The following is a 25,377-nucleotide window of genomic DNA, read 5'->3' as shown; positions in this document are numbered from 1 at the left end:
TCTCTTTCTTTAGGAAGAGCCCAGCTCACTTTAAGGCCTTGTCTGATTAGGTCAAGCCCACCCCAGATAGTCTCCTGATCTTCAAATCATCTCATTTGGCACCTTAATTACATCCGCAAAATTGCCTGATAGCAGAACTCAGATTACTATTTGACTGAATAGCTCGAAGAAGTGACCAGAAATCTTGAGGAAGAGGGTGGCATCTTAGAATTCTGCCTCCAGAGCAGCAGCAAATTGCAGAGCAGAAACAAGTGATTCAACAGACGCTGAAGAATCTGTACAGCAGGGGAATCATCAATCTGGTGGGGTTAGAGCAAGCTTCCTGAAATGGGTTTATTTCAATGTTGCTTCAGAAAAGATGAAAGCAGGGCTAGGGAGGGAAGAACACAAGTAGTTCCTAAACAGCACAAACGTGGACATGGAGCTTAACCAGGATCTGGGGATAGCGGGCAGATTAGAGAGGCTAATGCAGACTGACAAGACCTTGACTTGGAAAAGTGAGGATGACAGAAGTTGATTAAATGCCCTCAAATATGAGGATGAGGAATTCAGGCTTGCTAGGCAGCTTTTATAGGTGTTCGAGCCTGAGAGAGATGTACTGAAAACATCCCACTGAGAAATGGTATATAGTATACTGGAGAGGAGGTGAGGTCTGGGAAGTTTCTGGATATAAGGGACTGGGTATAAATGTCTGCCATCCAGCCATCTCATCCTCTGTCGTCCCCTTCTCCTCTTGCCCCGTGTGCTGCGATTCATGGGGTCGCAAAGAGTCGGACACGACTGAGCGACTGATCTGATCTGATCTGATAAATGTCTGAAACTCACTGAAGGCTAGAGATGCGTGTGAGTGTGTTGTGGGCTTGTCTGTTTTCTGAAACTCCTTTGCTGTATAGCTAAGGAGTAGCTCTTTGGGAGCCCCAGGGCACCAGGGTGTGGGGAGAGCATTGCCTGACTACATAGTGGAATTGCACTGCAGGAACACTGTGCCCCCACATTCCACATCAGAAGCAGGGTTGTCATAGCAAGCAGCACACAGAAGATCGTTCTCTAGCACAGACGGTTATAGGACTGGAATGTACTAACTATAGCAGAGACGGCCAAGCCTTCCTTCCACCCTCCTTCCCACCTTGATATCTTGAAGAAATACCTTCTTCACAGGCAAGTATCCCCTCTTCCCTCCCAATAACAGGGGTCAAGAAACTAGAAGTCTTTTTCAATTTAAAGACAAGTTTGTCAGTGATGTGGGCTTCCCTGATGGCTCAGGGGTAAAGAATCTGCCTGCAACACAGGAGACACAGGTTCAATCCCTGAGTTGGGAAGATCCCCTATGGGAGGAAATGGCAGCCCACTCCAGTATTCTTGCCTGAAAAATCCCATAGACAGAGGAGCCTGGTGGGCTAAAGTCCATAGGGTCACAAAAAGTCAGACATGACTGAGCAACTGAGCATGCATGCGTTAGCAATGCCTGAAAAATCCCATGGACAGAGGATAGTATTTAATCATATTTCATGACACATAAAAATGATATGAAGTTCAAATTTCAATGTCCGTAAATAAAGTTTCACTATGGTTGCTTTTGTGCTGCAATGAAAGTGTTGAGGAGCTGTGACAGAAAGCGTGTGTGGTGCCCTCACCACTTCCCACTGTTGGTCAGTCCACTACAAATCACAGTGACATGGTTGTAATGCAACAGTGTTTTGGGAACCACTTCTTTCACCATGTTTTGGCATTTTAAAAAAATTACAACTGCATGCCTAGCATGTAAAAACAAGAAAATAAGAAAGTGGATTTTAAATGTTGTGCTTTCAAGGCATGGTGGAGTGTAGATGACTTGGCCATCAATTTAGATGTCAAAACACTGTGTTGATTACACAGTGATGCTATAGCATGGCTAAAAGAATACAATATACCTCGACATTACCAAACTAAGTACTCATCACAATGTTCCCAGTTCACAGGAAAGCAATGGTTAGGCAAATTAGCAAGTTTAAAATAGAATATCTTAGCATAGAAGAATTCTTCACAAAAGTGAAAAATGAAAATGAGGTTGCTGCCAAAGTAAGTTTCTGAGTGGTTCGATTGTTAGCCAAGCAAAGAAAACCATCTACTTACTGGCGGTGAGTTAATTAAATTGTGTTTGATTGCAAAAGCCAGAGAAATGTGTCGAGGGAAAATAAACTTTTTCAGCTTTCACCAAGAACAGTGGCTCAGAAGTTGAGAACATTAGAAGTAACACCAATAGTAAGTTTTAAAAAACAGGGCAAATGGTTTCAAGTGTTTTCCCTTGGCTCTTGATAAGTTGACAGATCTTAACAATACTCCTCAATTGTTGTTGTTTACTCAGAGGGTCAATGCTGAGTTTAAAATGATGGAAGAATTGGCCTGTATGGATAGCCTGTAAAAGTCGCTCGTTGTGTCCGACTCTTTGCGACCCCATGGACTATATAGTCCATGGAATTCTCTAGGCCAGAATACTGGAGTGGGTAGCCTTTCCCTTCTCCAGGGAATCTTCCCAATCTGGGGACTGAACCCAGGACTCCAGTATTGCAGGCAGATTGTTTACCAGCTGAGCCACAGGGAAGCCCAAGAATACAGATAGCCTGTAGATGACTGCAGATGAGAATATTTTCAAAAAAGTCAAGAAAGCACTAGTTCAATACAACCTGAAGTAGAATCTGCTAAGATGCATTTCGACTATGTATGAAGGAGAAAAAGGCTAAGTTGGGCAAATGTACAAAACTTGCAAAAATGGAAGTTGTTTAAATCCTATAGTCATTTGTTATCTTACTGAACAATAGGTACTTCACAGGAAAATATTTTAGTCTATCTTGTGTTACTCAACCATTCGTGTCAACAGTGAACTTCATTCACTCTCATGGACTAAACATTGTCAGTTTCATGAATTTTTGTCAGATATAGAGGCTGAATATTCTAACTTGACCCACCAACAGCAGTTCAACAGCTTAGTGATTGTAAGGGGTTTTTTGTCGTTGTTGTTTCATCTGTTTGTTTTTGTATTTTTATAGCTCATGGCTGGAATTGGGAAATTTTTCTGAGCCAGAAGAACCACCCTCAACCACTATTATTGAATACTGAATGGAATTAGCTTTTGCTGGAGACTTAATAATGTTACTTAATAAATTTAACCTAAAATTACAAAGCAAAAATGCTTCTTACATGTGACATTTATGCTGCAGTGAAATCATTTCAATGACAACTGACACTTTTTGAACCACAAGTAATGTCTAGTTACTTAATCACTTCCTGTGCTGTTAAAAGTTAAAACAGACTAGATTTGCATTCCCACACGAATTTGCTGTGGATATATTTTCTGAGCATAAAATCCATGGTGTTTTATGGACCCTGATGTGAGTGCAAAGGAAATTTCTGTATTTCAAAAGCAGTTTAACTGTGGGATTGAGGAACTCCCACTTAAATATCAATTGGAAGTGATCATTCTACAGTGTAACAACATGCTAAAATGCAAATGTCAAGAGAAGTATCTGATAGAATTCTGTAAGTGCTATCTAAGAGACGAATTGTTATTTAGTAGCTAAGTTGCATCAGACTCTTTTGCAACCCCATGGACTGTAGCCCAGCAAGCTCCTCTGTCCATGGGATTTCCCAGGCAAGAATACTGGAATGGGCTGACATTTCCTTCTCCAGGGGATCTTCTCAATCCAGAGATCGAACCTGCATCTTTTGCATTTCAGGTGGATTCTTTACCTCTGAGCCACCAGGGAAGCCCCAAGAGATGAATATGCTCGATTAAAACTCAGATGCTTGTGGACTGATATTAGTATGTGGCAGTACTTATCTGTGTTAAGATTTTTCTCAAAGATGAAATACATAAAATCTCATTACTACAGATAAGCATTAACAGATAAATATCTGTAGCTGATTTTTTATTAAGAGCTTTATTAACAGTTGCTTGCAATTTGTCGATTCTTTTGAAAAAATCAAGTTGTAAGTTTTTATTACAGATTAAAAATGAGATTCTTAGCAATCTTGACAAATTGAAACAATTTATAAACCTTTAAAAATGTATTAAAAAATAAAAGGGAATTCCCCAGTGGTCCAGTAGTTAGGACTCTGCACTTGCATTGCAGGGGGCATGAGTTCCATCCCTGGTTGGAAGCTGAGATCCCACATGCTGCGAGGTGTGGCAAAAAACAAAAAAAAGTATAACTGATTTTGATAATAGGAAACACTCACTTTGAATGCTAATTAAGTGAAATATTATCCTCTTCATAAAAGAATGTCATTCCTCTCACTAGCAGATCTGTATTATGAAAAATTATACTCAATTATTATATTTTGAATTCCATTGATAAAACATTTGTGAAAATTTGTCTTCTCTAGTGATATAAATACTACATAATGTTCTTGATTTTGCCTGTTGGCTTTCAAAGCCTAAAATATTTATTCTCTAGCCCTTTGCCCATCCCTGAACTAGACTAAGCCACATGAGGGAGGGAGACTATTTATAACTGATCACTATGCAAACAGTATGTATTAATAAGCGCATTGCCTGCACACAGTAGAAGATAAAGAAATACTAAATAACATACATTTATAGGGATGACATTGCACTAAGACCTAAGGAGAAAATGCTGTGAGTCTTAAAGACTTGATACTTCTTTTATGCTTTAACTCAGGTTCATTTGAAGGCTAGCAGATGGCTTTAAATTTCCATTGGTTTACATCTTGTGTATCTAGAACACTACTCTTCTTCCATCTACTCTGTTAATTTTCTGGTCACCAGCTCCTGCTTTCTTCAGTAAGTTCTCTGTTAAAAATCCACTATTTTGGTGTCATCATTTGAAATGATCCTATGTAAGCTGTCTAAATGTCCTTATTCTGGGTGGCCCCAGGTTCTGGTCCTCCACAAAGAGCATTCTGGGGGAGTTTCTGGGTTGAGGAAAGAAGGGTGGGAAGATGTTCCCTAAACCTGTGGCAAACGGGATCATTCAGGTGTCTCTATTTGCAAATCACCTGATTAGCATAGAGTATCCAAAAATATATAATGAAGTCTCATGATTCAACAATACAGTAACAAATAGCCTAATTAAAAATGGGCAAGGATTGGAGTAGGCATTTCTCCCAATAAGATATTTAAATGTTAAAAAAAAAGTATATGCAAAGGTGCTCAGTATCATTAGCCATCAGAGAAAGGCAAATCAAAATGGCAATGAGATACCACCACACACTCACTAGGATGGCTATAATAATAAAAAAAAAAAGATTATTATTGGTGAGGACATGACGAAATCAGAACCCCACATACACTGCTGGTGGTAAATGTAAAATAATAAACCTGCTTTGGGTAACATTCTTAGGAGTTCCTCAAAAAGTTAAACATAAGGTTATCATATGACCCAGCAATTCCACTCTTCAGTAAACATCTGAGAGAACATATGCCCTCACAAAACATAATAGTATAACATATGTTCTTACAAAAACCTGTTCACCACTGTTCATAGTAGCACTGCTGTACTCATTATATTACAAAAGTGGAAATAACCCAATTGTCCACCAACTGATGAATGAATATACACAATGTGCTATATCCATACAACAGAATATTATCCAGTCATAAAAAGGAATGAGGTTCCTTTTTAGTGATTCATTATTTTAACTGATTGATTCATGGTACAACATGGATGAACTTTGGAAACAAAACTGAAAGAAACCTGATACCAACAGCCACATATTGTATGATTTCATTCATTAGAAATTTCCAGAAGAGGCAAATCCAGAGAAACAGAAAGCTAGATTAGTGGTTGCCAGGGGCTGGGAAAGAGGTGGAAAGAGTGCCGGCTAAGGGACTTCTTTTGGGGAATGATGAAAATATTAGGTAGTGGTGATAGTTGCAAAACTTCGTGAATATACTAAAACCCACTGATTTATACACTTTGAAAGGGTGAATTATATGTTATGTGAACTAGATCTCAAGTTCTAAGATTCCTCGACTTCATTAGGTACTCATCCTGAATCAGTCAGTTCAGTTCAGTTGCTCAGTCGTGTCCAAATCTTTGCAACCCCATGAACCGCAGCACGCCAGGCCTCCCTGTCCAGCACCAACTGCCGGAGTACACCCAAACCCATGTCCATTGAGTCGGTGATGCCATCCAACCATCTCATCCTCTGTCGTCCCCTTCTCCTCCTGCCCTCAGTCTTTCCCAGCATCAGGGTCTTTTCAAATGAGTCAGCTCTCTGCATCAGGTGGCCAAAGTATTGGAGTCTCAGCTTCAACATCAATCCCTCCAATGAACACCCAGAACTGAGCTCCTTTAGATGGCCAATCAAATCACATTTAGAGGCACATTTAAAATATGTATTATGCATATAATGTGTAAATAGCCCTTTTTTATTTCTAGTTACATATATGTATATACATATATAATGTGTATAGTAATATAAATTAATAATTTAAATGATTAAGAGTGTCCCAAGTGAGCCACCAGGGAAGCTCCCCCCCCAGAACTTAGGTCAAGGCAAAGGAGGTTCTGGCAGACACCTGGAACCCCCCCGTGGATCTTAGACTAATGGTAAGGCCCGGAAGTTCACGTGACTACCATTGACACGTGACCAACTTTTCCGTTGAAGAGAGCTGTGACGCGTGTGTGACGTCACTTTTGCGCGACCCTTAATTTTGGCTTAGCGTTTCCTGGCTGCCGCTTTGAAGTATGCCTAAAGTAGTGTCCCGGTCCGTCGTCTGCTCTGACACCCGGGACCGGGAGGAATATGACGACGGCGAGAAGCCCCTTCACGTCTACTACTGTTTGTGCGGCCAGATGGTCCTGGTGCTGGGTGAGTAGTCTGCAAGGAGTGCAACTTCGGGTTCTCGAGGGCGGATTTCCCCTGGCTGTGATCTGAGAGCCGCGTCTCTTTGAAGATTTTCCCCTCCATTAAAATCCTCCGTACCCATCGCCGCCTCACTCCAGGGAGCTTTTCTGTATTGTGCTTCATCTTGTAATTCTGTATGCAGACCGCCTTCAAAAGGAAATTCCTCCTTTAGAAAAAATAGACTCCCTATTCTCCCTCTCTGCCTCTAGAAACTTTGTGACCTTTCTGCCCGGTACAAGGATTTTGTAATAGCTTTTATCAAGTGAAAAGAACTCCTCCCCATTGAGCCTACGTTTTCCTCGAGCTATAACCTCGTTTCTTTGCGTTTTTTGTAGCAAAATTTCTAAAAAGAATTGCGTCTGTGGGCTGTCTCTGCATCATTTCCCATTCCTTCTTGCCCTCGCTTTTTCACTTAACCATATAAACGTTATTTGTCAAAGTACTAACGAACGTGTTACCTGTTACAGTGCTCAGTTATCAATGCCCATTTAAATCCCCCTCTCAGTAGCATTTTACAGAGATGATCAGTCCGTCTTTCTTGAAACATTTTCATTTGCATCCAAGACTCTGCACTCTACTGATTTTCCTCCTACCTCGATTTTCACACTTCTCAGTGTCTGGCTCCTCTTTTCTGTCTCAGACTTTGAGGCATTGCACGGCCCTGTGGCTCATTCCTCTTACCTGTTGTCAATCTGTACTCACTCCTTAGGTGATCTCAACCATTCCCAAGCTTTAAATACCATCTGTATGCTGATGACTCTTAAATGTTCCTCTTTAACCTGCACCTCTTAAACTTCAGCCTATTCAGCATCTCCACTTGGATGTTTAATAGGCCTCTCAAAAGAGACCATGTTCTCACAACACTGTAAATCAACTATACTTAAATAAAATTTTTAAAAAGAGACCGTGTTCAAAATTAACTTCCTGATCCCCTACTTTCTGATCTCCACTGTTCCTCTCAGACTTCCCTATCACATCAGTGGTACCACTATTCACCCAGTATCTCAGAATCTTTCTTGACTTCTGCGTTCAGCCCATTAGTACATTCTTCAGGTGCTTCCTTGAAAAGCTATCCAGAATCTGACTACTACTTACCACCTCCATTTCTACCACTCTAGTCCAAGCCCCTCCTTTCCTAAGCATATATTCCAGGAACAGAAAGACCCATAGAAAACTTGAAAGGCAGTGCTGGGAAGGACTTTTGAGGTAATATGATCAAATAAGGGGAAAGACTCCCAAAGAGGAAGGGGTTTGCCGAAGATCACCAGTATCACAGCAGGAGCTAAAATCCAGGTCTTCTGACACCAAGTCATTTTTTGTTGGAAAATTTAATAATAGCCTTCAATAAATGTGATAATTGTAGTAAAAATTACAGTGCAAAGGGCCTCCCCTGAAAAGTTCTGATTGCCTCAGGGAATTTTTCAGTGACTCTTGTGACCAAATCTTTCTTCATTGCTTTAGACTGTCAGTTAGAGAAGTTGCCCATGAGGCCCCGGGACCGGTCCCGTGTGATTGATGGTGCCAAACACGCCCACAAGTTTTGTAACACCGAAGACGAGGAGACTATATATCTTCGGAGGTAAGACGTTGATGTTCTGTCTAGGATTTTCTGCTTGTGTTGGGGTCTAGTTCTGAGAAGTATAAATACCCCATCTAGTATCGAACAGGTCATGTATTTGGGGCCCAATACTTTGACATTTGTGGTGGTTCTCAACTTCTATTAATACAGAATACATGTTTTTATTGTGCTATGGTGAAATGGTGAAATGTGATTCTGTTGTCATTTGATAGCTGTAATTTGGGGTTTTTTCAAGTAAAATGAGTTTATTCAACTTGTAATCTCTTGGAGCAGACCAGGGCACACTGTGTTAAGGACTGGATCTGCAAAGATGAGTAAGGCACCGTCCTTACCATTAAAGAGCTCATAGCTCAACAAGGGAATGGACTACCTATTGTTATATGATAAAATACTGGTTTGAACAGAAGGCTCTGGGAAAACAGACAGAAGCAGGTCATCTTGCCTGCCTGGTGGTCAGGAAAGACACCAAAAGGTGGTGGCGTTTGTGTTTGGCCTTGAACTAGGATTTCACCAAGTAGATGAGGAACATTCCCGGTGGAAGGACTATGGAAGCATTAAAAGCATCAAATATGGTGTGCTTGGGAAATTTAAATAGTCCCTTGTGGCTAGAGCCCAGGTTACTTTACCAGAAGGGGTTCATGGAGCCTGGAGTAGGGATAGAATAAAATGCTAAAGTAGACAAGTTTGGATTTTATCTATAGGCAATACACTACATCCAGTAAACAAGCAAAGAACCCTGCCCTTACAGAGCTTATATTCTAGTGTTGAACCAGAAAAAGCTACCAGCTGACATCTAGCTATGTGTATTTAAGAAACCGAACTGTTACCAGCCCACACTGATGAAAAGAGTTAGAAACTATTGCTAGGCAACATTCAGTGCCAAATCAGGCTAGATTTATGCAGTTGAAGAGAAAACCGGTTATATACAAAATACAAATGGAGGGTGCAGATTATAAAACATATGAAATTCACAAAAGAAGGCCCCCCAGGTAACACTGGGGAAGATTATAAATAACATGCTCTGTCTAAAGCAAATTCATTCTCTTGTGCTTTTTCTCTCTCGGTTAACCTTTATTTGGGTTTCTGATTTTGAAAATGATTAACTGACTGTCTTTAGGATTATTGAAATATTTATTACATGTATTATATTAGTTAATACAGACAGTAATCTAACAACACAACTAAGCCACAGGCTCCTGTGGCACTATAAGGCAGATGCCCTCACCTCTAGGCCAGAAAACTGGGTGGCCCCAGACTGCAGTGGCAACTCTGGAATCCAGTCAGCCTGATCCTGGGAGTGAGCCAGCTTTGGGTCCAGCCTTAGTGCCCGGTATTGCCCAGGCCAGTGGTCTCTGGCCAAGTGCCTCTCTTGGGCCAGAGTTCTCAGAGTTTACCAACAAGGCATGGTAGACTTCCCCCTTGGTTGACATAGTTCTTGCTCTAATCATGAACAGTCTTTCCAAGGGCCCACTTGAGCATGCTCCCTTCCTAGCCAGGGCAACATTTCAGTGTGATCGTACCCTTGCTCTTTAGCCAGCTGAATGTGGGGGCCCCGGTTCCTGAAAATATGGTGGTCTGCCTAACACGTGCCCTGTGACCTGTCACTCTCCACATCCACTGCCACCCTGTCTTGATTATGGTGTCTTGGTATTAAGTTTTGAAATTAAGTGTGAGTCTGCCAACTTTGTTCTTCTTCAAGACTGCTTTTGGGCTATTCTGGATTCTTTACGATTCCATGTGAATTTTAGGATCAGCTTGTCAATTTCTGCCAAAAAAGAGCCAACTGGGATTTTGCTAGGGATTATGTTGAAGTTGTAGATTCATTGGAAAGCATTCCCATTTTACCAACATTAAGTGTTCAGTCCGTGAACATGGAACTTCATTCCATTTACTTAGCTCTTTAATTTCTTTCAGTGATGTTTTGTAGTTTTCAGTGCACAGGTTGTGCACTTTTTTTGTTCACTTTACTCCTAAGTATTGTATTCTTTTTGATGCTGTTGTAACTGGAATTGTCAACTGATCTTAGAGGAAAGGTTTGTTGTTTACCAGTGAATATGATGTTCATTTATGTGGCTTAGTAGATAGGAATTTTTCATAGATGCCTTTTATAAGGAGGAGGAGGTTGCTTTCTCTTTCTAACATATTGAAGGGGCTTTGAATTTTGTCAAATGCTTTTTTTGCATCTAAGATGATCATGTGTTTTTTCTCTTTTATTCTGTTATTATAGTGTATCACATTGATTGATTTTTTTGTATGTTGCACCAATCTTGCATTCCTGGGATAAATTCTGCTTGGCCATGTGGTACAATCCTTTATATGCTGCTTGATTCGGTTTTTTCTTTTTTTGTTTTTTTTTTTTTGAGGATTTTTGTCTGTATAATTTTAAGCAACGTTGATCTCTAGTTTGTTGTTTTTGTTGTTCTTGTGATAGTTTTGTCTGACGTTCAGGTAATACTGGCCTCACAGGATGAATTGGGAAGTGTTTCTTCCTCTTCTGAAACGTTTGTGAAGCATTGGTATTAATTCTTCTTTGAACTTTTGGAGGAATTCCCCAGTTAAGCCACTGGTCCTGGGCTTTTCTTTGTGCAAAGTTTTTTGATCACTAAATCAATCTCCTTATACTTGTCATAGTCTAGTCAGATTTTCTTTTTCCAGTGAATTTTGGTAGTTTGTGTCATTCTATCATTCCTGGAATTTGTCCTTTTCATCTAGATTATCTGGTTTGTTGGTGTAGAGTTATTCATAGTATGATCTTAAAATCTTTTTTTTATGTCTTACCGGATCAGTAGTACTCCCTTGATTTTTTTAGGTCCCGAGAACATTAGACTATTTGTAATTCTCTGAATATGCTCTGCTGTTTTACCTTTTGCACAGAGTTGCCCCTCTGCTTGAAATCCCATTTTTCTATCAGGACTGCTGACATCACCTCACGAAGCCTTCCATAACTGCCTCAGACAGATTTGGTGCTGCCACCTCTGTGTTCCTGTCAGCCTGTTCACTTTCCTCCATCTAAGAACTTACCTCTGTGGTTATAATTTTCCTCACTAAACTTAAATTCTTTTAAGAATTCAATTAGTCAGTATTTATTGCAGTACTGTGCTCAGCTCTGGGAATAGAGTGTGAGACAGACAGGCATGGTCTCTGCTGATCTCTGATCTCATGGATCTTACAGTCTAGTGGGACGACAAAAAACTAAAGTAATTATGATTATGGAAAGTCATACGAATGAAACAAAGGGCTCATTCAGGATCACATGAGAACCTCTTCAAAAAGGTGTTCAGGGAAGGCTGTTATAACTAGGTGGTATTTGAAATGACACCAAAAAAGATGAGAATGCAACAGGTGAGAAGTGCATTCCAGGCAGAGAGAAGAGTGAGTGTGAAAGATCAGACATGGGAAAGCACTTGTTTATTCCAAGAACAGAGGAAGGCTGGTGTGGAGAGGTCACAGTGAGCGGGGAGGAAAGTAGGAGATGCGGCCGGGCCGGATTCTCTGCCCAGCCAGTGCCTAGAAGGCCACGGTGAGGAGTTTGTGTTTTATTCTAGCTGTCCTGGGAAGCCACTCTTGACTCTCTTTGGAGAATGATTAAGAATGAGATAGTAATGGAAGCAGGTTCTAGAATAAGTGCTCAGAATTTTTATTTTTATGAACTTAGAGTGGTGAAGTCCTAACTAAGTATCATATACACGATTGATTTGATCACACAAAAGTCTAAAATTTCCACGTGGGGGGAAAAGTCAAAGACAGATGTCCAGCTGGAGAAGAAATATTTGCAAGAACCCTTAACATTTGCAAGTTTCCTTAATATAAAATAAAGAGATGGACTTCCCTGGTGGTCCAGTGGTTAAGACTCCACGGTTCCACTGTAGGGGGCGCAGGTTTGATCCCTGGTGGGGAAATAAAATCCCACGTGCTGCACAGCTCCGTCAAAACACAACACAAAACAATAAGAATAAAATAGAATAAAATGACAACTCAGTAGGTCAAAAATAGACTGACTGTTCATCAAAAAAAAAGAAAATACAAATGTCTATTAAATATATGAAAAGATGCCTAACTTCACTCTTTAAAAAAAAAAGAAATGCAAATTTTGAGATCTCATATTTCACATGCCAGATTGGTCGTCATATATTTTAATAACATACTGTGTTGGTAAGACTGTAGGGAAACGGGAAGTCTCACGTTGGTGGTGGGGTATACAGTGGTTCAGCTTCTGTGCAGAGTAATTTGGCTGTTATCTATCAGAATCTGAAGTGGATACACTCGGAGGATTTACCCATCAGGTAAGACATTTTGGTTCATTCATACAAATAGATAGAATGGAGTCCTTATAAACAATGAGGCAATTCTTTTTCAACTGATTGGGAAGGATCACATATTTTTTTAACCAAGATACATTTTTAAGTGAACAGAGAGGCTGTTTCACTGTAAGTGAACAGGTGGGCTACATTTGTCTAAAAAGGAAGAGAAAACTTTGCTGTGTTATCAACTCTGGGAGGAAGGGAGGAACAGTATTTGCCAGTAACAGTATTTGCCTCTGGGGCTGGGGGAGGGAACCGGGCGCGTGGAAGATGAGTGGAGAGGATATTTACCTTTCACTTTATACTCTTTTCTATACCATCTGCACATACTGCTAATTTAAAAAGTTGAAACAGGATGGGGAAGGGAGGAGACAGGGGGGTAGCTGGGACAATAATCTGGGGAAGAGATACTAGTGGACTGGGCTGAGATGGTGGCAGGAGGGTGGAGAAAAGTAAGTTCAAGACCTTTTTTGGAGCTAAAATCCACAGGATTTGTGGATGAAGTAGATTGTGGGAGATGAGGGAAAGAGAAGACAAAGATGAGTCCCAGGTTTCTATGAAGCAACTGGATGAATGGAAGAGTCTTTACCTCCCAGTTGATTATCTAAGGCAATGTTGTGTGGGCTGTTGATCTTGACCACCTTAGTTCAACCTAGGGCTTGAGTTCAACCTATTCTACTTCCTAGCTCTGTGACCTTGGGCAAACTGTGTAACTGCTTTGTGCTTCTTCACCCTCATCTGTAGAATGGGAATGATAACGTGACCTACCTCATAGGGTGGTTGTAAGGATTAAAGAGTTTAATACACGTACACTTTAGAACAGCTCCTGGTACATAATAAAAGCTATACAAGTGATTACCACTGTTGTTATTGTTGGTGTTATTGTTACTGTGAACCCAACTGCTTCTGTGACTATAACTACTACCACACTGCCTCGTCTGTCAGGAGGGTGCCTGTGGATGGAAGAAGTGCTTTAAAATAAATACATGTGTAAATCAACAGCTGATCTAGGAAAGGAAAGCTTTTGAAAAGCCATTTTAACATTTGAGGAAATGGCAAGTGAGGTTGGTAGATGATGAGATTTGTTCGTATCTTTTTTAACTTCCATTTTCTGTGCAGACCTGAAGGCATTGAACGACAGTACAGGAAAAAATGTGCAAAGTAAGTATTAACAGTGTGGGTTTCCGCGAGCATAAGAAAGTGGAGGTAATGATGTGTTAGGAAAAGCATCATTTGGAGACAATTCTCTGTTATATCTTTATCCTTATAATTGTAACCTGCCTTCAGACTTGTTATGCAGGTAGGCTTCTTGAAGAGCTGCAGTTGGCCAAATTACATCTCTGACCAACTGGCTACAAAAAATGGGTTTTGAAACATAGTATTATTTTTTAATTGAGGTGTAACTTATATATAATAAAATTTGCCTTCTTAAGTGGACAGTTTGATGAGTATTGACAAAAGCATACAGCCACATAACATCACCCCTCCTGTGACATAGTACATTTCCAGGGCTCCTTTGCAGTCAGTCCCCCTTCCCCTGGCTAGCACTGGCCTACCTTCTGCTACTGTGGTTTTACCTATTCTAAAATGTGACATAAACTCTGCAGTGTGTGTTCTGCTACATACAATGTGTATCTCTTTCATCTGGTTTCTTTCATGTAGCATGATCCTTTGGAGGTTCATCCAAGTTATGTGTAACGGTAATTTGTTCCTCTTTATCACTGAGTAGTATTCCATCGCACCACAGTTCATTTAACCATTGACCCATTGAAGGTCATTTGAGTTGTTAATGGCTTTGGCTATTACAAATAAAGCTGCTATGAACATTCCAGTATAAATCTTGTGGGAACATGTATTTTCTCTTGGAGTGGAGTTGCTCAGTCTAACATTGTGTAGTGTAATCCAAACCTGTCTATAAAGTCTATTACAGGACCACAGACCCAAGAACTTTAGAGAGTATTATTTAAAGATACATATGATTTCCAGCTTTAGGTTGTCAGCAGTGAGAATATTAAACTTTAACAAGTTTAATCTCGTTGATGTAATTACAGTTCACTCTTGGATCACCAACTCAATGGACATGGGTTTGGGTGAACTCCGGGAGTTGGTGATGGACAGGGAGGCCTGGTGTGCTGTGGTTCATGGGGTTGCGAAGAGTCGGACACGACTGAGTGACTGAACTGAACTGAACTTGGCTCTCAGAAGACTCAGACTAGGAGAATTAAAGCAGGGAACTGGCTAAGAGGACGTTTTAGTTTACAGCCACATTAGATTTGTTGGATGAATTTAATCATATCTTATGGGTGTGGGTCTACTTCATTTAGCTGAAAAAGTATAGTAGAAGTGACCAAGCACAGAAAATATGCTGTGAACTTAGTTCTGATTGCTCAGAATTTAGTTGGTGGACCAGCCACAGTGGAGCCTTTGTGCTGCTTTTTGACCCTGCTAAAACAGAACAAGACAGAACCCACACTAGTTCCCCAGACTTCTGGGAAGAATGGCAGCAGTTTTGACTGGAAAGCAATCAGCAGCAAGAGCCAGTGTTTGCCACTAGTGTTTCTAATGATCAGAACTGCATGGGATGCTAAAAGACATTTGCAGGCCTCAGCCCCCAGAGTGGCTCAGTCAGGATCCCCTGGGGGCGGGACCTCGGAATCTGATTGGCAGTTGTAACAAGTGCCCTCTGTGATTCTTATCAAGTAGTTTTTGGGGGAACATCGGGAAGAGCTGATCATTAGTTGATGCCACAAACACATGTAGTTGCAGAGTCTGAGCCCACTTTACGAAGCAGTGTTTTGGGGGTTTGGATCCTGAGGCCTGCCTGAGATTCACTCTGCTATTTGTAGGTGTGGGCTGCCGCTCTTCTACCAGTCCCAGCCCAAGAATGCTCCTGTGACCTTCATTGTGGATGGAGCAGTGGTCAAGTTTGGCCAGGGTTTTGGGAAAACGAACATATACACTCAGAAACAAGAGCCTCCTAAGAAGGTAATTATCACTGAAGGAGACAGATGGGTTAATGGAGCTACAGATGCAGTCCTAAAACTGTAGATTATGGTGCATGAGTATGCTCTCTTTATTAAGAGGATGCCATTTTTGTATAAGCAGATGTTAGAAAATTTTAACACCTACCGTGTGTTCTTTTTTCTTTCCTACAGTCTGCTTTATGAGTAAAGTTGGAAATTGTATGGCTTTTATTCACATGTACTTCCTTTGAAATTTCTTCTTTTTCCAATGTGAGCAATTAGAGATGGAATGCAGAAAGTTAATCTTTAAATATATTTTGAAAACCCTTGATGTCAAATATTAGAAAATGATAGGGCAGATTAAAAGATGGGCACTTTTAGATAGGCCAGCCTGTCCCAAAGAGGTGGATATTTCCCCAACAATCCCTCTCCTTCCCCCAACACCCAGGCTTGGGCACTTGCACACTCACACTCATACACACTCGAGCACACATGGCTCAGAGAGGTGAACTAGACTGGTTCCTCTTCCTGCACCTCCAGGTGATGATGACCAAGCGGACTAAAGACATGGGCAAGTTCAGCTCTGTGACTGTGTCTACTATTGATGAAGAAGAAGAAGAGATTGAGGCTGTAAGTGCTTTTGCCCTCAAGGGAGTTGGATGGGAGGGGATGAAGGGGGACTCTCAAACTAGATCATTGAATAGCAGAACAGTTAGAAACTTCCCTTGTAGATCTCGCTCTAGCTACTAAGGAACACTGTGACAGCAGCTAGTTACTGTTTCCCTGGATTTCAGGGAAATCTGCTTCAGGGACATCTGTAGGATGAGGCACAGGGAGTTGGACTAAATCAGTCATTTTTTTCATACTGTTTTTTGAGAGGCCTTAGGGGGCGCATCCCTCTTCAGTTGAAAAACTACTGGGCTCAGGGATTTCCGGTCCCTTTCAGTCCAGATCGGACAGTATGGGCATCTGTCCTTAGCAGGAGAAGCAATTCCCTTTATGGTACTTCAGTATAATGATGTTTACACAGAAATGTTATCTGTTATTTAAACATGGTTTCAGTTGAAACCTGACTCCCCGAGATTACTGAAAAGCTGAAGAGTGGAAAGGGAGCCGAATTCGGCCACTTCGGTAGTGATTTTGTAACCCGAGGAGTATAAACTTCTCCTGAGGTCTCTGTTACTCCTCTTGGGTGAGACTGCTGGCCTGAGGATGCTCCATTCTTCCCTCAGAGAGAAGTTGCTGACTCGTATGCACAGAATGCCAAGGTGATTGAAAAGCAGCTGGAGCGCAAAGGCATGAGCAAGAGGCGCCTGCAGGAGCTGGTGAGTGGCAGGGGGCAGGCACTGACCTGAACTGTTCAGTTCCTCCATCTGAAAGACCCTCGGGTGGGCGGGGGAACCCTTTAGGAAGTCTTTCAGGGATATGGTGTAGCTGGCTGCCAGGTGTCTAACCCTGCATGTGGCTATCCGTACATACCCTGCTCTGTGATAGTGAGCAGGATCCCAACCCCCAATAATAGTTCTGGTTAGCCAGCCCCAACCAGAGTGATCATTTAATCTGCTACTTGTGGCCCAAGGTCAGGAGTCCAAGATCAGGGTGCACGGGCACTCCCCCAGGATGGGAGGTGTACAGTGAGGCTACGTTGGGGGCCAGGATTGGGACTTTTCACTGCTGCTTAAAGCACTGCTCCCACCACCACTGTCTGGGCTCTTTGTTGAGCACGCCCGTCTTTGTGTGATGGAGCCTACATTTCTGTTTTCCTGATGATAATATACGTCTGATGTTTTTTTTAAAATAAGACATCCTGGCATTGATGTCTCTGTAGAGGATATTTTTGGTGACACAGGTAGTGGGTTTTGAGAGCCGCTTGACCTTGCCATAGTGATCTAGAGAGAGCCATGCTTAGAGATTTTCTGAAGTGAAGGGCCAGTGCATCTTCCTTTTAAAAAATTTGTCAAGAGCAGGTTTTTAATTTATAAAATGTCATAAAAAGGAATTTGCCTTAGTTCTTTTTATGAAATTATTTTATTACTCTGTCCAATTGCTATGCGGGTGTACATGCTAAGTCACTTCAGTCATGTCTGACTCTCTGCGACCCTATGGACCTTAGCCTGCCAGGCTCCTCTATCTATGGGATTCTCCAGGCAACAATCCTGGAGTAGGTTGTCATGCCCTCCTGCAGGGGATCTTCATGACCCAGGGATCAAACCCGTGTCTCCTGCATTGGCAGGCAGATTCTTTACCACTAGCGCCACTTGGGAAGTCAAATTGCTACAAAAGTTTCTAAGTGCTTACTGCCAATTATTGTTTGTATCTTTGTGGACTGATAATAAACAGTTTATGGACTTTGTAACTTTTAAGTAGCACTGTTATGGAACAGGGTTATTCCTCCTGTTCTGCTAAGAACAGGATACTGGTATGTCATAATACTGATTCCCCCAGCTCTTCAGGGATCCTGGAGCTGTGTAATGCTTACACTGATTGCCTTTGACCACAGCCCTGTGTGTTTACCCCATTTTACCATACAGATGTTATCATCGTCTATGTGTATCATAACATCAGAAAGATTGGAAAACAGTTGCTATTCATCACATTTTTTTTTTATTTAAAAAAAATACTCATTTATTTGGCTGCACTGGGTCTTAGCTGTGGCATGTGGGATCTAGTTTTTTCCCCAATCAGGGATGGAACCCAGGCCCTCTGCATTGGGAGTGTGGAGTTTTAGCCACTGGACCTCCAGAGAAGTCCATCATGATTTTAGATACATGGTTCTAGTTTGTATACTAAATGAGCATGAGGGGATAGTGTTGGGGAAGTTAGAATAAGGCAGGAAAGTCATAATTTCACGTCATGTATCCGGACATAAACTTTTTTCCTTTCCAGGCTGAACTGGAAGCCAAGAAAGCAAAAATGAAGGGAACCTTGATTGACAACCAGTTCAAATAATCAGGACGTTTCTGTGGACCCAGGCTGGAGGCAAGCATTTAAGATCAGGATGAAGAAGAGTGTTTTCTTGACTCCATGGACTTATGCTACCTTTATGCTCCAGCAGAAAGCTGTACGTGGCTTCCCAGTGATTATCCTACATTCAGTGAGGTCTTTGAGTCCATCTGACCTGATTTCTAGAGACAGATTTTTCTGTCTTTCTGTATTTATGTCTTCTGTTCTATTTTTTGTTCATTTGATGTAAACTTCTTCATCTGTGTAGAAGAAGCTCTATGAATAGATCAATGCTTGTGTTTCTCTAGTTTCTAAAGGAGCTGTTCTTATTCCTTCTTCAAAGTTAATAAAATGTTTAAAGATTTTTGAAAAAAAACTTGTGATGTGTCATAGACAAAAGCTGCATGAGGTGTATTTCAAGTCACAGCAGGCCAGGTCCTTTTACGTGGCTCTGTCTCTGTTCTTAGACTGGCAGCTATTGGCTAGGGTTTGAATCTCTCCACTGTCTGAGAAAATCCATAACAAGCCAGAATCTGCATTAAGTTCCCTTTACCTCAAATATTAAAACTACAGGCAAACCAACCCTCATCAGACATTGTACTAACAGAGGGAAAAGTCAGATTTCAGTAAGGGGGCAAGATACCTCTGATCTGAATGAAAATGGGATCTGGGTATGCAACCCAAGGGAGCTACCATCCTGTCAAGTAGCTGAGAATGTTGCTTCCTTGTGTGGACATGTGGGAGGGAGACGTGATAGAGTAAGAAATGATAACTGAGTAAATAAAAGTTATCTGTTGACTCTTTTATTTCACATTTGCTGTTTGTGAAGGAGCATTGTATACATAAATATTTAATGTCACGCTGCTTCAGTGACACCAGTATGTAGTGTTTGCATCATGTTTTTCTCTGTTCATCTGTATTGCAAGGTGTTGAGGCAAGAAGAGTATTTTCAGTTCAGTTCAGTCACTCGGTCGTGTCTGACTCTGTGACCCCATGAACTACAGCACACCAGGCCTCCCTGTCCATCACCAACTCCCAGAGTTTACCCAAACTCATGGCCTCCTTCTATTACTCACATGGCCTGTACTTAGCATGAGGCATGTAGTGAGAAGCCGATGGCAAACAGTAGGGCGTTTTTCTTTGCTATCTCCCTCCTGATTTCCGAATTTGGAAGGAGAAGTAGTTCAGAGTGAGGGTAGATGTGAGCTAGCAAGAACTGGGAGGAAAGAGGGGTGGGAGTCCTGGGAAAGCCTGGGATGGGGCTGTGTGAGCAGGATCTCACACTGCATTTAGCTTTCACGTCTCTTCAGTCTCCTCTGATCTATGACAGTTTTTCAGTGGTATCTCCTACTTGTAATTTGCATTTCCCTAATGACAGATGATGGTGAACATATTTTTCTTTTTTTCATTGTGGTAAAAAACATGTAACATAAAATTTACTGTCTTAACCATTTTGAAATGCACAGTGTTGTGCAACAGATCTCTGGAACTTTTTCATCTTATAAATCTATGTGTATACCCGTTAAACAATAACTCTCCTTTTCCCCTCTCCCTAGTTCCTCGAACCTCCATTCTACTTTCTATCTCTATGGATTTTACTACTTTAGAAACCTTATATGAGTGGAATCATCCCAGTAGTTGTCTTTTTGTGACTGGCTTATATTTTGCATTGAATAATGTCCTCAAGTTTCATCCATATTGTACAATATGATAGAATTATGCATAGACCGTATTTTGTTTACACATTCATTCATCAATGGCCATTCACATCGCTTCCCCCTCTTGGCTGTTATGACTAGTGCTGCTGTAAAAACACTGGCTACAAATATCTCTTCAAGACCCTGCTTTCAGTTTGCTTGATTATATACCCAGAAGTGGGATTGCTGGGACATATGGTCGTTGTTGTTCAGTTGCTCAGTCATGTCCGACTCTTTGTGACCCCATGGACTGCAGCACGCCAGGCTTTCCTGTTTATCATCAACTCCCAGAGCTTGCTCAAACTCATGTCCACTGAGTTGGTGATGCCATGCAACCATCTCGTCCTCTGTTGTCCCTTTCTCCCCCTGCCTTCAATCTTTCCCAGTGTCAGGGTCTTTTCCAATGAGTCAGCTCTTCGCATCAGGTGGCCAAAGTATTGGAGCTTCAGCTTCAACATCAGTCCTTCCAATGAACACTCAGGACTGATCTCCTTTAGGATGGACTGGTTGGATGTCCTTGCAGCCCAAGGGACTCTCAAGAGTCTTCTCCAACACCACAGTTCAAAAGCATCAATTCTTGTGCACTCAGCATTCATCACAGTCCAACTCTCACATCCAGACATGACTACTGGAAAAACCATAGCCTTGACTAGACAGACCTTTGTCAGCAAAGTAATGTCTCTGCTTTTTAATATGCTGTCTTATGTTGGTCATAGCTTTTCTTCCAAGGAATAAGAGTCTTAATTTCATGACTGTAGTCACAATGGAAACAGTGACAGACTTTATTTTCTTGGGCTCCAGAATCACTGTGGATGGTGACTGCAGCCATGAAATTAAAAGACACTTGGTCCTTGGATCATATGGTAATCCTGTTTAATTTTTTGAGAATCCTCCATACTATTTCCTGCAGTGACTGTACCATTTTTCATTCCCATCAATAATATACAGGGCTCCAATTTCTCCACATCCTCACCAACACTTATTTTCTATTTTTTTTTTTTTGTCTGTTTCTCTCAGCTTGTAGGATCTTAGTTCCCTGCCAGGGATTGAACCTGGGCCCTTGGAGGTGAAAGCATGGAGTTCTAACCACTGGACAGTCAGGAAATTGCCTTTTTTTTTGATAGCAGCCATCCTAACAGCAATGATATATCATGGTTTTGACTTGCATTTCTTCAGTGATTAATGATGTTGAGCAATTTTTCATGTGTTTTTTGGCCATTTGTATATTTGGAGAAATGTCTATTTGAGTCCTTTGCCCAGTTATTAAATTGGATTATTTGATTTTTTTTCATTGTGAGCATATTTTTACTTGCTAATTTTCCATCTATGTATCTTCTTTGGTGAAGCATATGCTCAGATCTTTTACTTATTCTTAAGCTGGGTTTGTTTTTGCATTGTTGAGTTTTAAGAGCTCTTTATATAGTCTGGATAGAAATCTTTGATCAAGTATGTGATTTGCAATATTTCCCAGTCCTTTTCTTTCTCTTAATAGTGTAGTGCCTTTCTGCGTGACCCAGGATCATGCAGATTTTTTTTCTATATTCTAAAAGGTTTATATTTACATTTAGATCTATGATCCATTTTGAATTAATTGTTGTATAATGTATGAGGCATGTGTTAAGGGTTTTTTTTCTTTCATAAACATGTCCAGTTATTCCAGCACCATTTGTTGAAAAGACGTTCCTTTCACCTTTCAGTAGCCTTTGTGCCTTTGTCAAAAATCTGGGAATTCCTTGGTGGTGCAATGGTTAGAACTCAGAGCTTTCACTGCCATGGGCCTGGGTTTGATTCCCGGTTGGGGAACTAAGATCATGCAAGCTGTATGGCACAGCACAGCCAGAAAAAAAAATATCAGTTGACTATATTTTTGGACTTTGTCTTCTGTCTATTGTCTGTCTATTCTTGCATCAATACCACACTATTTTGATTTGAGTATTACAGCTTTATATATATCTTGAAATTGGGTAGTATGATGCTTCTTTGTTCTTTTTTAGAATTGTTTTACTTACCTAGGTATGATATGTCCAGAATTCTTGCTGGGGTTTTGATTGGAACTGTGTAAAATCTGAAGATCAGGTTGGGGGACTTCCCTGGTGGTCCAGTGGTTAAGACTGTGTCTTGCAGTGCAGGGAACGCAGATTTGGCCCCTGGTTAGGGAACTAAGATCGCACATGCCATGGAGAAAGTAAGCCTGCGAGCTGCAACTGCTGGGCCTGTGCTCCACAACTAGAGAGCCCATGCGCCGCAATGAAAGATTGTGCATGACGCAATGAAGATCCCACGAGCTACAACTAAGACCTTAAGGTAAGGTAAGGTAAGGTAAGGTGAAGTCACTCAGTCGTGTCAGACTCTTTGCAACCCCATGGACTGTAGCCTACCAGGCTCTTCCATCCATGGGATTTTCCAGGCAAGAGTACTGGAGTGGGGTGCCATTGCCTTCTCCAGAGGATCTTCCCAACCCAGGGATCGAACCCAGGTCTCCCACATCGTAAGCAGACGGTTTACCGTCTGAGCCACCAGGGAAGTCTCTAACTAAGACCTTATGCAGCTAAATAAATAAATATGATCAAAAAAAAAAAAAAAAGATCCAACTTGGGGAGAATTGACTTCTTAATAATATTGCATCTTCCAACCCATGAACATGGTCTATCTCTCCATTTATTTAGATCTTTGATTTCTTTTGTCATTGTTTTATAGTTTTTCATGTATAGATACTGCCAATATTTGGTTCAAATGTATACTTTCATTTCTTCTGATGCTATTGTAAACCTTGTTGTTGTTGTTCAGTCACTAAGTCGTGTCTGACTCTTTGCGACCCCATGGACTGCAGCACGCCAGGCCTCCCTGTCCCTCACTATCTCCCAGAGTTTGCTCAAGTTCATGTCCATTGAGTTGGTGATACCATCCAACCATCTCATCCTCTGCTGCCCTCTTCTCCTTTTGCCTTCAATTGTAAACCTTACCTCCTTTCAAACAAGGGAAATCATCTCAGTATGTATTTCCAAGCTCACTAGGCTTATTCTTACATAAACTCAGGCCATAATTTCCATTTATCTCCTGACCCCAGGCCCTGAGTCCTCAGTGTGGCTTGTCTTATGGTGGTGTTCTGAGTCCCCAGAACCAGTGCCTGAGTATTGCCCTTTTCTAGTTGACAGTAACTCTGATCATTGCTTTTGGGGAAAGCCATACAAAAACTTCATATTACATACTTGTGGCAAGGTCAAGGGGGATGCTTCAACTCTTGGTTCAGAGGTCTCTGGGTCAACCAGTCTGGAATGGCAACAGGCCTGGGAAGTGGGCAGTAACATTTCATTATAGGTGTACACAGGCGAGACCTATAGTTCTGTATTTTTTCAAAAAAAAATTACAAAAATCTGTAGGGTAACAATCTTCTGCCCAAATATTTTAAGCCACTGCCAATGAGTCCTAATTATCAAACATTTTGGCTAAAGCTTTGAACTTGATTTCTATTATGGCAGCCATGCTTAGCTGAAAAAATAGATACATCTTACCTTCTTTGAATATTGTAACATCTACCCTGCAAGCTCCCAATTTAGAGTCAATCTTACAACCTGCTTTCTCTGATCTTTTACCCAAATAGATGAATGTTCACATCTTATAAAGTAGTGGAGTTTGACATTGTAAATTTATGTTTCCCATATCAGATGGGTTCTCACCATAGCTGGTTAATCCTACTATATGTTTTGGGTCAGTCACTCTCCTGTTCCCCTCAGGGACAATTTAGAGCCTCCACCACTTTTCCCAAACTTCTCTGCCTATGCAGCTTCTCTCTCTGCAGATGATTTTCCTCCCCAAAGCACCAAGAACATAGGGGCACACTTGGTTGCATCTGCTCACATCCTTTTCTCTCTTTAGTCTCAGAGGAAGAGGTGGCCCTCTTCCTGCTCAAGGCTCATCCACCTTTTATTCAATCAACTAATATATATATTAAGTATTTATTATTTGATAGATACTGCACTAGAAGCTGGGGATATAGTGGAGAACAAAGCAGTTCACATTCTGGGGGCAGGGGTGACCAACAAGTGAACAAGAAAATTCTCAGGGGCTTCCCTGGTGGCTCAGTGGTAAAAAAATCTGCCTGCCAATGCAGGAAGACACGGGTTCAGTCCCTAGTCTGGAAGATTCCACGTGCCATGGAGCAACTAAGCCTGTGTGCCACAACTATTGAGCCTATGCTTTAGAGCCTGGGAGCCACAAGTACTGAGCCCACATACCAGAACTGCTGAAGCCCAAGTGCCCTAGAGCCCGTGCTCCCCAACAAGAGAAGTCACTGCGATGAGAAGCCCGCACACTGCAACTAGAGAAAGCCTGCGTGCAGCAGTGAAGAGCCAGCACAGCCAAAACTAAATAAAAATAGAGAAGGAGTTCACGAGCTGGTCAACTCAGGAGAAACATATCTTTTAAATTTGCCCTGAGACTCTGCTTTGTTGTTATTAGTCACTCAGTCAGGTCTGACTCTTTGTCACCCCGTGGACTGTAGCCCACCAGGCTCCGTGGTCCATGGAATTCTCCAGGCAAGAATACTGGAGTGGGTTGCTGTTTCCTTCTCCAGCGACTCTGCTTGGAATGAAATAAGCAATACATATATATTTAAAAAAGAGAAAATTATCAGTTAAAATAGCATGATGTGATAGAGAGTGACAGTGGTCAGGATGGACTCTAAGGAGAGGCCGTTTGAGCCATATAAGACCTGAAAGATGAGAATACAAAGTCGGCCAGGTAAGGACCAGGGAGAAAGCATTCCAGATGATGGCAATGGAAAATATAAAGGCCCTGTGGAGAGAGACGGAGAAGGCGATGGCACCCCACTCCATTATTCTTGTCTGGAAAATCCCATGGGCGGAGGAGCCTGGTGGGCTGCAGTCCATGGGGTCGCTAAGAGTCGGACACAACTGAGCGGCTTTACTTTCACTTTTCACTTTCCTGCATTGGAGAAGGAAATGGCAACCCACTCCAGTGTTCTTGCCTGGAGAATCCCAGGGACGGGGAAGCCTAGTGGGCTGCCATCTATGGGGTCACACAGA

At 41.6% G+C, this 25,377-nt stretch overlaps 1 protein-coding gene across 2 annotated transcripts; it reads left to right on the top strand.

Annotated features, from left to right (window-relative positions):
- The first annotated feature begins 6,622 nt into the window (after positions 1–6,622).
- Positions 6,623–19,011, top strand: STEEP1 (STING1 ER exit protein 1). 2 transcript variants are annotated; one of them, XM_061408531.1, is made up of 7 exons: positions 6,623–6,813; positions 8,311–8,428; positions 13,849–13,890; positions 15,576–15,714; positions 16,233–16,322; positions 16,925–17,017; positions 18,579–19,011. In XM_061408531.1, the coding sequence occupies exons 1-7, from the start codon at positions 6,690–6,692 to the stop codon at positions 18,639–18,641; spliced, it is 669 nt and encodes a 222-aa protein (XP_061264515.1). In that variant the 5' UTR covers positions 6,623–6,689; the 3' UTR covers positions 18,642–19,011. The 2 variants fall into 2 exon arrangements, with proteins under 2 accessions (XP_061264515.1, XP_061264516.1); XM_061408532.1 differs by lacking the exon at positions 13,849–13,890.
- Positions 19,012–25,377: the final 6,366 nt, after the last annotated feature.

This window comes from Bos javanicus, chromosome X, assembly GCF_032452875.1.
Source record: "Bos javanicus breed banteng chromosome X, ARS-OSU_banteng_1.0, whole genome shotgun sequence".
NCBI classification, from domain to species: Eukaryota; Metazoa; Chordata; class Mammalia; order Artiodactyla; family Bovidae; genus Bos; species Bos javanicus.
This window is presented reverse-complemented; position numbering and strand designations above follow the sequence as displayed.